Consider the following 12,095-nt stretch of genomic DNA (forward strand, 5'->3'; position numbering starts at 1 on the left):
TCACACCTGCTTTCACAGCTTTTTACTCAATTATAAAATATTTATCAATCTATTATTTTTTAACACATTATTTTAACTGGGATTATCTTAGCATTTTAAAACATATATACACTTGATCCTTTTTTCTTAAAAGTCTTAAAAAAAAAAAAAAAGACTCGTTAGCTAATGTTGGTTACTAATAGGGTCATTTCTTTGACTCGGTTCAACTGTTGAAAGCATTATTTACCCTAAAAGATTCTCCGCAGCACTTTCGACAAACATGAAAACGATTCGAATAATTCAAATTTTATACATTATAGCTTAAGATAAAATATTACATGATAATTGATTACAAAATTATTACTTAATGCAATTTATTGCACAATTATACGTTTTAACTGTCCAAATTATAATAGGGTTTAATTACGCCAAATAGCCACAAGTGCTAGTGGGAAATGTAGCTCAGTTTACTTGACTTCCAACATGGCGACTCTCAGCATGTCGATTTTTGTTTAGGCAAAGAAGTTGCGGATTGTTGAAACGGTGGGATCACCTTACAGTTTTCTGGTAGTCTAAAAGCCATCACATCGTCATCACTACTGTCATTTTCTAAGATAATCTGCTTTTTGGATAACTTGGGAGATGTTTCGTCGCGGAGCGGCAAAGAAAGACCACAACAACAAACCTGTGAAGAAGGATGTCAGCGACAGTGATAAATACGCCGACCTCTTGGTTTTTGGCTATGCCTGCAAACTCTTCCGAGACGACGAAAGGGCTCTTTACCACGATCATGGAAAACATCTTATCCCATGGATGGGGGACAAGAGCATCATGATTGATAGGTCGGTTGAACAAACTCAGACCAAAACGTTATGCTAACCATCTGTCCTATCGTTAGCCTTTTTCAAAATTCAAGGGACTGCTCGGAGTTTGTATAGCAGAAGCTCGGGAAAACATGTAACTGACGACGAAATGTTTTATTTCTTGCTTGCTTACTTGTCTCTGGATGTCTCAAGAGTGCCAACAAATATCTGGAGTTTTGAGAATAACATGCTAACTTGCAAATGCCTTTCAGTTTTGGCTAATGTTAGCCACAGCAGGCCTATGGATAAACACTTGGCACACACTGCTGCCAGTGAGTAAAATTGACTTGTAGGTTAAATTCTTGCTAGTTTAATGCAAAAGATATTGATAAAACAGGAAGGGAGATGGACAATATTACACATTAATACATCACTATTCTATAACTGTTTGGAACAAGGTCAGTATTTTAGCATCAGCGAAGGTAGGGCTTGTCAGCTTTTTGGTAAGGCCTTAGAATAAAATGTACACTCTGAATTGGCATTAGCAAAACAGAAAAACATTTCAGAACATCCAACCACTCTGGTTAGTTTAGAAGTAGGCGTTGCATTTTAGCATGTTTGGGAGAATTTTCTCTGGAGACTCATTTTCACAGCTGAATAATGTAGCGTGTCCCTCTCAAACTAAGTTTGACCTCAAAACTTAAGTGATCAAGTTGCTCAGTGACAAATAATCTTTTAATGTTTTGCTGATATTCATGAGGCCAGAGCAAATTCTATCCCTGACTAAAGTCCCTGTAGTCAAGGTGATTCAAAATATCCCAGTATTAATGAGAAACCCTTATGTGCATAAAAAACATGTTAAAGAGCTGACAGTCTCTCTTCAACATGTTTCTGCAGGTGATAATCTCATGTTTCTAGAAATTAATGCATATGCATTTACCTAATTGAATCACTTTGGTCTGCATTGGCCCAACTCATGTTTAATTTGTACACAATTTGTGTGTGTCTTTATCACATAACCCCGTCTTTCCCCAGCAAGTTAGGCTTAGGGGTCCTTCCAAACCCCGAATGCCAACCACAGCACCCCATTACTTTGTCTCCATGAAGAAACTGCAACAGAGAGATGACGTAGAGGGACGAACCCTGGAAAATGTCGTCCATTTGGGTTCTTACGGATAGGTATTTATGTGCTCGGGTTTGTGTGAATGTAACTTTCTTTGCAGATTTAGAAGTAATGATGAGAGTTACAGGGGGGAATTTAACCCTGTAAGGTAAGAGGCGAGTTGCTTTGTTCGCCTTTCTTTTCCTTCTTTTTTTTTTCTTTTTCTTTTATTTTGAATGTAGCGTTGTTGGCTTGTAAGACATGTCCAGGAAGAAAATATTGTCAGAAATTTTCTAGGTATATTAAGCTTAAGCCCAAGGTCTTAGGTTGATAATTAGTGTGTATTTTGAGAACATTTTAGACTTCTAGTTCTTTGCAGTTATGCTCTCTAATGGCAGAAGGTAGACCAGTTTTGATCTTGTGAATTGTGGGTTCTTTAGGTCCCATTAACTTGGTAAGTTGATAAATGAGTTTGTTTAAAAAGGTATTCTTCCTTCTCTCTAATCATGTTTTTCATCCAACAGATACGATGGGCGTGGTCACTTACATGACCTGTCAGAGTATGACAGCGGGTCATGGAATACATCCTACCAGCTTTCGGAGGAAGAAGCCAGGATTGAGGCCCTGTGTGATGAGGAGAGGTACCTGGCTCTGCACACTGACCTGCTGGAAGAGGAAGCTAGACAAGGTGAGCAAGAGGCTCTTTTTGAGATCCAGCAGCAATTTTCAATATTCAAAGTTTAAGATTTAATACATAAAGTGCTAGTCAAAACCTAGTCGTACTATAGGGTGATAGTATCCTCTATCAGCACTTATGAAGGTAATCGGCTAACTTGCAAAAAATGTTCATCTTTTTTGAGAAATATGAACTTGTGAGATATAAACTCATCAGTTTGTAATCATTATTTTGGTCAATTTTTTCTCTTTTAAAAATGCCAGCTGCATTGTATAGTACATCTTTAGAAAGCCCAGTTTCGAGGTATAACTTATAAGGATCATGTATTCATGGGTTGAGCTACACAGCTAAGCATGTGGTTAGTGGCCCCAAATCATGGGCCAAATCTGTTTCAGAATTGTTTGGTGAACTGGATAACTGCAGTCTCCCATAGTAGTAAGATAAAAAATAAAACAAAACATTAATGCTGCTTTTCAACAATATATAATAATAATAATAATAATAATAATAATAAAAATAATAAATTACAAGCATCTGTTTGTAATAAAGGTAAAAAGAAAAAGAAACTAAAGAGTTAATTTTGGAAGGTTTCAGTCCTCTTATGTTATTTGGGTTAAAAATCTTGATTTAACATGATTCAGTTCAACACAGACTTTTGGGGTCATGATTAAATTAACAGCAGATTCTACACAAAATCTTCTTGCTTAACTTTGACTGCAAAACTACTTGGCTGCATTGCATTTCAGTGTGTATTTTTTTCATTCATTCAGTACACGATTGCTGTCTGTAAAATGTAGGACCATTTAAATAACGCATCTTTTAATACTGTGTCAACCAAAGTTCTCAGGAAGATGTACTGATATTATACTGTTTAGAGAAAAGACTGCAGACTGATGGTTAGCGGTGTTGATTTCACACACGCGACACAAATTCATCTTCTCCTAATGCCATTATGTACCAAACTGACAATCAGCTGTCAGGAACATCTGGAGCTTTGATGAGCATCTGTCTCACTTGTGTTTTCAGTAGGTAATGCATTGTGTGCATCGTTGGACCCCGTCAACGTGTTTGTCTCCAGACGACTCAGCTTATTGAATTGGTGTTGACTGTCCATAGCCTCTTTCATGTATTGGTTGTTTGAGATTTTTTCTAAAATATAAATTGTGTTATAAATAAAATGTATTATAATTATTATTAATACCTGTGATTAATTAAACATTGACCAACTTGTATGCTGTGACGTAAAAAATTAATATATAATGTTATATGAAAATAAACTTTATTACTGACCGACCATCAGTTTCAAACACAATTACAGTATCTGAGGAAATCGTTAAAGCATCACTGTCTATGGTAGCAGGAAAAAGCTAATTACCTTTGCCACTTATGTTTTTGTACATACTCAAATTTCCTTTTTCATTTAAGTATGTGCAGGTCAAGATGAGCTTTTCTTTTCTACCACCTTGTGCACGCTTCACTAAATTATAGTGTGGATAATTATAGTGTGGATCATTTATTGTGGATAATTTTTGACTATAAATTAAAAAAAAATAAAAAAATGCAATCACCCACAGATTACATTATCGTCCATTTCCTTCAATGTCCCCCTTAAAAGCATTTTCAGTTCCCTGTCTTTAAAATGGACTGTTTCACTCAGCTTAAGAGCTGCCATTTAAATCACTTTTGATTCAAGGATATCTTGGATTGGATGTCAGTCATTTTACTTTATAATAAAACAGTTTGGACGACAAAACAACCTTCTGAAAGGCAGACTTGATGACTGCATTTGAATTAATACACTACTATTTTAAGTGAAATATGGTTTCCTATGCCCACACTGAAAGGACAGAATGAGTCAGCTAATGGTTTATGTTACACGCACACACTGCAGAAGGTTCATCCCCAGGATCTTATACCCTTGAATTTGGAAGCCCGACCTCATTTATTCAGTCTGTTACTCATCTGTTCTCTAATGGAAGTGAGAGATTGAAGGATTTTTACATTCTTTAAATTGAAAAGGGATTTTGTCATGATGATAAAAGAAAATGTAAATTTAGTCAATAGAAGTTAATTCTCTTTGTTCATTCAGTGTTCTTGCACAGTCTAAATAAGGATGTAATAATCCAAAGTATAGTTAGCATTTTATGTTGTAGAATATAGAGCTGGGTATCACCACTGATTTCTTTATTCTGTTTGATTCAATTCACAACAGCCTGATTTGATTAGATTTGGATTAAATCAGATTCAATATGAATTCATTTACAGATATTTATGTAACACCAATTTGTCTTAAATCCGAAAACCATTCTCATAATTACTTTCTAGATAAAACACTGTGTCCGTTTACATGACCATGAAAATCAGATATCTGGGAGAAATCGGATAATTGTAATAATCTGATCTACACTTCTGAAAAAACGATATTTGAAAGATCGTTGTCTACAATTGCCATTATTGGATTCATTTTGGTGTAAATACGTGCATAGTGATGTCACTTCCTGTTGTTTTCAAAACATTCAGTGCTAAACACAGCGACTTCCACGATCTTAGCATTGGCTGCTAATTTCAGAGGTATTAAGCTTCTAAATAGTTTACAGATAGTCCAATAGTGAATGAAAAAATACGAAATTTGGTATTATCTTGGTGAAAGAAGCAGATTTTGGGTTTATAGTATATATTTATCCTCATTATTGATAAAGTTTCTGATGGTCATTTCACTTCAGTGAGATTCTATACATCAGATGTAACAGAGATCCAACACGTTGGTCTCAAACCAATGATAAACAAATCCAGGAGAGATTTATTTGTGCTGTGAAAGCAATCTGATCCAACAGCATGCAGCTACATGAACTGACTCACGATCTGATCTAGGCTACTAAGATAGTATGTTGCCAGATATTCAGGCTGACAGGGTGTTTATGTTTACCTTCCTGTTCTCACCTGAGATGTATCTTTCCAGTGAGCGTTCTCCTGTGGCTTTTGGCAATTTATTGAAATTTTTTGTTTCTGTATGATATATTTAAAAAGAAAAAAAGTGCACACAAACTTCCAAAAGGCCCTGATAATGTCAAAAAGTGTTTAGAAGCATCTTGTGAAGCTGCTAATTTTAATTAATGCATTTATACTTTGAATAACTTAAGTTGCCCATGGTTACATTAATGCAGAAAAGTATGCTCAGTCTTACTGAAAAAGATGGGCATTGTAATAATTTTCTCTCTGTTTCTGTGTGTTCTTATCTTTCCCAGAGGAAGAGTACAAGCGTCTGAGTGAGGCTCTGGCTGATGAAGGTACTTACAATGCAGTGGCCTTCAAGTACAGCGCTGACTACTATGACCCCTCACAGCCCACAGAGGAAGAGGAGGCTAACAAGGAGACTGGTGAGAACTGTTAGTTACACATATATGGTTTTGATTGGAAGGACGGAGCAGATCCAGGAATATCAACTCACCCAGCATTTATTAGTGGATCTAACACTGCAGAGCACAGGAGCTGGTGAATGGAGCTTTGTAAAGACCACACAGTCCAGCGGTTTTCCTCCATTGTGGCTCTTGTGCTGCTTTAGGTTGCAAAGCTTTACTTTGGGCTTCTGATTAATCGCACTATAATTTGCATATAAATGTTCTACATTAAAATCTGAGATTTGGAGCTGTGTGCTCTTATGTATATAGGGACCACAGAATTGCATCTTTGTGTCACTTAATTGTCTTTTTCAATACATGTTTGAAATTCTGAATTCCTGTAGAGGACTACAGTGCAGGGAGACAGTTAAGCTACACAGATCGCAGCGCTTATCTTATTTTCACTGCAAACTTGTGTCATCAGCTGAATCATGTATTCATGAACTCTGTAGCTATAACAGGTAACCTATCCACTACAGCAGGGCTATTCAACTACATTTAACCTTGAGGCAAATTGGAAAGCTTTGACCAGTGGGCCGTACATTCCCCTCTATTGTTTTACTTATATTGGTTGTAATATTACCAGAGTGCCAGTACATTTTACAGTTTCTCAAAATGACAGTAACATTACCTGCTGGCTTTTAGTGCAAATAGGAAAAGTCAACATAACCAGTTTATGGTTTAAAAACTCTCTATAACAATCAATATTTTCTCTGACTAAGACAAAGTAAAAACACACATGGGCCATTTTTGTGTTTTAAATGGGGGAAAAAAAATAAACTTTGCTGGTAGTTTAATTTTTTTTTTTTTTTTTTTGCTGGCGAGCATCTGAGGCTGGTGGATATTCATAGTTAAAATTGTCCTGGGTCATCTTAAAGTGTACATTATGTCCTTTGTTCACTGATCCTGTGCAAAGGTCACCCTCAACATTGTTGATGTGTGCATACTGAGCTGGAGTGGAACCAGGTTTTAGGCTGGGAGTTTAGTATTTTAGACCAGCCCACCTCTTTCTGATGTGGAGTAAACTGGATAAATGAAACTTCTGTTCACTACTTACAATCCTGTAGTTTTTGTTTTGAAATGAAAGACTAATTTAAAGCTTAATATCCTGTATTAATGCACCAAATTAGAAAAACATTAACTAAAGAAATTAGTTTCCATGCTTTTAGACCTCGCTTTCTGAAAAGGCCGTGACTTGCAGCAGGTGCAAAGCTAAACACACAGTCATAAAGCGAGATTGTTACTACTCAGACCAAAATAAGGACCAAAATTTAACTTAAAATGGGAGCAACTTATGACATAAATGCCAGACTCTTGGTGACCATTATATGTTTAAAATGCAACTTTGCTAAAGATGACATGTTTTGGCATCTTAGAAAAGTGTCTGGTTTTTATTTTGGATCAAATAAAGAAAATAAAGGAGTAGAGAAATTGTGAGTTTTTTATTTTTATTTTTAACAGTAATTGGAATTTTTTTCTGCCAAATATTGGCATCGGCTTTAAAAAACCCAAATCGGTCGGGCTCTAGAAGACAGTATGAGCCTGTTCTAGAGAAAAGGTAACTTTGCACTTTATATAAAGCAAGATCAAAATAAATGAACTTGACCTTGTAAACAGGGTCGGTGTCTCGTTGGGAGGGTAGGGCAATAAAATGGTGTGGGAAACACCTCTCAGTTTGTGTTCAAACAGAGCTGCAGACAGGTTTTATACACGTTTTTGTGAGGAGTCCATGTATAAACAGCTAAAAATAAAACACCAGACTATGTTTACGATAGTAGCGGCAAACACTGATTTCAGTTCAAAATTTTGATTGTGAATGCTGCTATATGCGGTGCATTGGCAATATTAGAATTTTAATTTACCAAAAAAAGAAAACTAAGCTCGTGTGCTGCTTCAACTTAACAATATTACCTGAGTTAATGAGTCCTCTTACCCCTTTTGTGAGTTTAGTTCTCCAAACATTTCAGACTTCAGACTTCATTGACAGTGCTCTTCATCCATTCCTTAGCATCTCATGTCAGTGCTCATTCCAAACTTTTCTCTAATATTATTCCTAACCTATTTTCACTTGAATGCTAAATGAAGTTTTTGCCATCAAACAGAATTTTCCCCAAATGTCCTCTCTCTCGAGGCTTTAAATTAAAATTTATCCTCAAAAAGTTTGATATAAAAGTACATGCACATACATTTTTTGCAGTTTAAAATATTTGAAGGTGAGAATGCTGGAGGCATTTTCAGTAGCCTGACAAGTTAGCAGAATAAGATGCTTCTTATTCTCTCAGGGGATTTTTTTTTTTGGTGCTGAGTTCAAGGTATTAAAATGCCTCCTAAATATCCTGACGACTCTTGCATTTAGTAGCTTAATAAATTGCTTTGGTTCACATTGTTGTCATCATGTAAGAATGTACTTTTGACTTTATCACAAATGCAGATTTAATAAAACAAAAATATCGCCAGAACAAGGAAACTGAATACCCTCAAAGAGAGTTTTAGAACTCAGAAAGATGCACAATAAAAGCACGAGTATGATCATGACTGCTGTTATTTGCCCCTGAGTGAAAGTCAAATAAGCCAGAAGGTTAATTGCAGGATAATTTATATGCTTTCTGTCAAAACATGACAGGTATTTCTTATTGGTGGCCTTTGTCAATACTGTTTCACAATACAGCTCTTGGTTTAATTTTTCTGTCAAAACAATGAACTTTATTGTCCTGCAGTGTCTGTTAGCTGAATTTATTTAAATCTGCCTACTTGGTCTTCACTGACTCATTCAGCCATTTGCAGACAGGCATTTTAATGTAAACTGAGCTGTTGAATTTATGTTTGCTGTAGCTTTGAAGACAGAATTCAATAAAAAGTGAAACCACATTTGTTATTTCATGTGTACAGCAGAAGTTAATCAGCTGTAATAATATAAATGAAATCATGATGATGACAAGGCTGAATATTTAATTTTCCAATGTTGTGCTACGCTTTGAAAGGTTATTATAGTAGGACCATTAAATTCAGTTGTGTTGTGGCGTGAACACACTTAATGGCTTTAGGTGTTAACCAAAGCTAATTCCAGATCAAACTCGTGGTGCACTGTACTTCTCAGAGACAAATAAAATAGTTTTTTTTACTCTTTGCAATACTACATTAAAAATTTAGTCACTTCTCTACCTGACCTTTAGGTTGTTATCACCATGAAAGTACAGACTTGAATGGTTTTTCTCTGTGATATATTTGTGGAGTGGAGAGAGTGGTGGAGGGTATTTATTTATTTATTTTTTATATATTTTAAAAAGCAGTGCTGAGTTTAATTCCACTAAGCTACAGTGTGGGTATCCAGTAGGGTATCTTACATTTAGCTTCAAATGATTAACACAATCTAATTGTTTTTTCCATTGTGTCTTCAAATGCATAGAGGAAGCAGAGCCGGAGGATAGTGAAGAGCCATTCGTTGCTCCCGTAGGACTTGATATCCCTCCAGATGTGGAACTGGTGAGTGCTGGAATTACTGCTGCCTTGTGGATGGTGACATCCTATTGTAGTCCTGTATGCAGTATTTATGAATGTAACAGCACACAAAAATCACTATATTGTGTGTTCCTCTGTGTTAGGTAAATTTCACTACTGCAGATATGAAATAGTAATGTAAAATGTAAGGACTTTGTTTTAGTTCTTAGGGCTGTTAACATTCAGTGGAAATGGATGCTAACACATAAAGGCTGACAATAGAAACTGGGGGCTCTCGAAGTAGAAGCGTTTTTGTCTTGAGTGTTTTTCAGCTCAACCTTCCTTTAAAGGTCCCATATTATGCAAAATTCACTTTCTAAAGGTTTTTCTAACAGACATATGTGTCCTCATATGGGCGTATGAGGCCCAGAACTGAGATAATTCTGTCTCCTCTCTCACTTGCTTGCTCCACTTTTTAGCGAATGTGTGCTCAAACGGGTGAGTCTGAAATCTTTCCCTTTGTGACCTCATTAAGGGAAATAACCACTACCCCAGGTAGTGGATACTGTCATTAATCCGCACCCCAGCTAGCTGAACCCGTCCTCTAAAATTACCAAGCTAGCGCCAGCGAAAGCTTGGTCCTCTCTCCCAGAGAGGGGCGTGGACAGGCACTATTCATGAACATTTAAAGCAGAGGTGTCCAGCTCCAGTCCTCAAGGGCCACAATTCTGCAGGTTTTTGATGTGTCCCTGCTCCAAAACCATCTGACTCAAATTGATAAGTCATTGTGCAAAACTTAATAGGCTGTTGGATCTATTTCATTTGAGTCAGGTGTGTTGAAGCAGGAAACACGTGAAAATCTGTAGGATAGCGGCCCTTGAGGACCAACTCTGAACACCCCCTATTTAAAGGGTCAGACACAGAAACAGCCCATTCTCAGTAGAGCTCATTGGAGCCATTTTTGGAATGACTGAAATTAAGGACCAAAGCTGATTTTGGGATAATACACTTTGAAAACAATGTTTTTGAACCTCTCACACTCATATGAAATTATTAAAAAAAATGTAGAATATGGGACCTTTAAAGTTGTAGTAGAGAGAAGGGTTATCATGACACTACAATATAAACTCGATACCGATGCCAAGGATGGTGCTTGATACTTGATACTATTGTTGATAATATAGAGGGGGAATTTAATTTTTTTTTTTTATCAAAAGCAGAACACCACAAAAATAACAACACAATCCAAATAACAACACAAATATATTAAACAATGTAAGAAAAGACATTAAAAGTGTAAAATAAATAAAGCTCTGTGAATTTGTTGCAGACTGCTCACTGTGGTTACATTAGTTAGTGTACTTTTTTACGTAAGTGTTTTTTTGCTTCACAACACTTGAGACAAGATTAAGTAAACAATAGAGCGAACTTGTTAGGATAATTTACTTTTTTATAACTAGATTAATTAAAAACATTTTTAAAAATGATATTTTTAAATTTTTTTGTCTGTAGGCAAGAGTAGCAGCTTTGTGCAGTTCATTTTCAGACTGGTTATGGAGCAGAACAGAACTCTTAGCTTAGGCCTGGTGCACACACAACCATTTTTTTAATCTTATGAGATTTTTTTATCTGGTCGAGACCTCACACGTGAAGATAAAAAAAATCAGTTTTGATTGTACTGTGTGTGGTGTGCTCCGAAAATGTAATCACAGAACGACACACACATAATGATGCTGTCCTGCAACTCATCTACATTCTAGTCCTCCAAGCCGGACAAACGTCGAAACGTAGAAGAAGAACCATAGCAACAACCGGCAAACAACAAAGAATAAGAAACATAGCAACAATCGGAAAACACAACACACAGCATGGACGGGGATATATAGGACGAGGGAGTGATGGTGGTCTTGGGACTATTGTTAACAGAAAATGGCAGAAGTGAAAAAATAACAGACTGGAGATGATGTAAACACAGACTTTATTTACTTCCTTGTTCCCCAGCGGCTCGCTCTCTGATTGGCTACATTCTGTGTCACGTCACCATCCGCGCAGTCACAATGCTTGAGTCGTCGGTATTCCTCAGAAATCGGCTCTGAAATATTAAATAATGTTCAATGTTCCCAATTGTTGGCTACGACCCTTTTCCGAGCGTATTATTGGGACAAATCGACTCGTAACACACCACAGACCAAATGATAATTGGACAGGGAAATCTCACGATGATCAGGCGTTTGCCGTCCGAGGTCAGGAAAAGGCAAAATCGGGACAAAAACAGCCTAAAAATGTGTGTACCAGGGATTAGAGCTGGGCTGCTGCTGCACGAGGACGGGCCTCTTGTCAGCGCTTCTGAACGTGAGACAACACCAGTAGAGAGACAAAGACTACAAAAATATATCAGATGGAGCTCCAATTATATAGTAATAGATAGCCCTTATGAATGAGTCTTCTTTTTTTAAAAGCATTTTGTATTTTATTTTATTTAATTTTATTTTATTGATTACAGCACATAAAATAACATACTGCTTGGTTTTGGGGGAAAAACAAACGAACACAAAGCAAGTACTGTGACACACCCTTTGTCAACCATCTTCTTACTGACCACTTGCTTCTCAATTCAACAACATACCAAGGGAATGTTAACTGCAAAAAAAGTAAAAAGAAAAGTTAGTTAACTAACTAATCAGTTGACTGAGTTTACT

General features: G+C 36.5%; 1 protein-coding gene across 2 annotated transcripts in view; it reads left to right on the forward strand.

The window, feature by feature from the left end:
• The first annotated feature begins 444 nt into the window (after positions 1–444).
• LOC121629880 (splicing factor SWAP) overlaps positions 445–12,095 on the forward strand; it is a 43,506-nt gene continuing 31,855 nt past the window's right edge. Inside the window, exons 1-4 of one of the 2 annotated variants that reach the window (XM_041969767.1) lie at positions 445–821; positions 2,409–2,572; positions 5,806–5,937; positions 9,365–9,441. In XM_041969767.1, coding sequence (XP_041825701.1) covers positions 622–821; positions 2,409–2,572; positions 5,806–5,937; positions 9,365–9,441 — 573 coding nt within the window. In that variant the 5' untranslated portion in view covers positions 445–621. Of the gene's footprint in view, positions 1,962–2,408; positions 2,573–5,805; positions 5,938–9,364; positions 9,442–12,095 lie in introns of both variants that reach the window. The other variant, XM_041969769.1, reaches the window with a different exon arrangement.

This window comes from Melanotaenia boesemani, chromosome 19, assembly GCF_017639745.1.
Source record: "Melanotaenia boesemani isolate fMelBoe1 chromosome 19, fMelBoe1.pri, whole genome shotgun sequence".
Lineage (NCBI taxonomy): Eukaryota > Metazoa > Chordata > Actinopteri > Atheriniformes > Melanotaeniidae > Melanotaenia > Melanotaenia boesemani.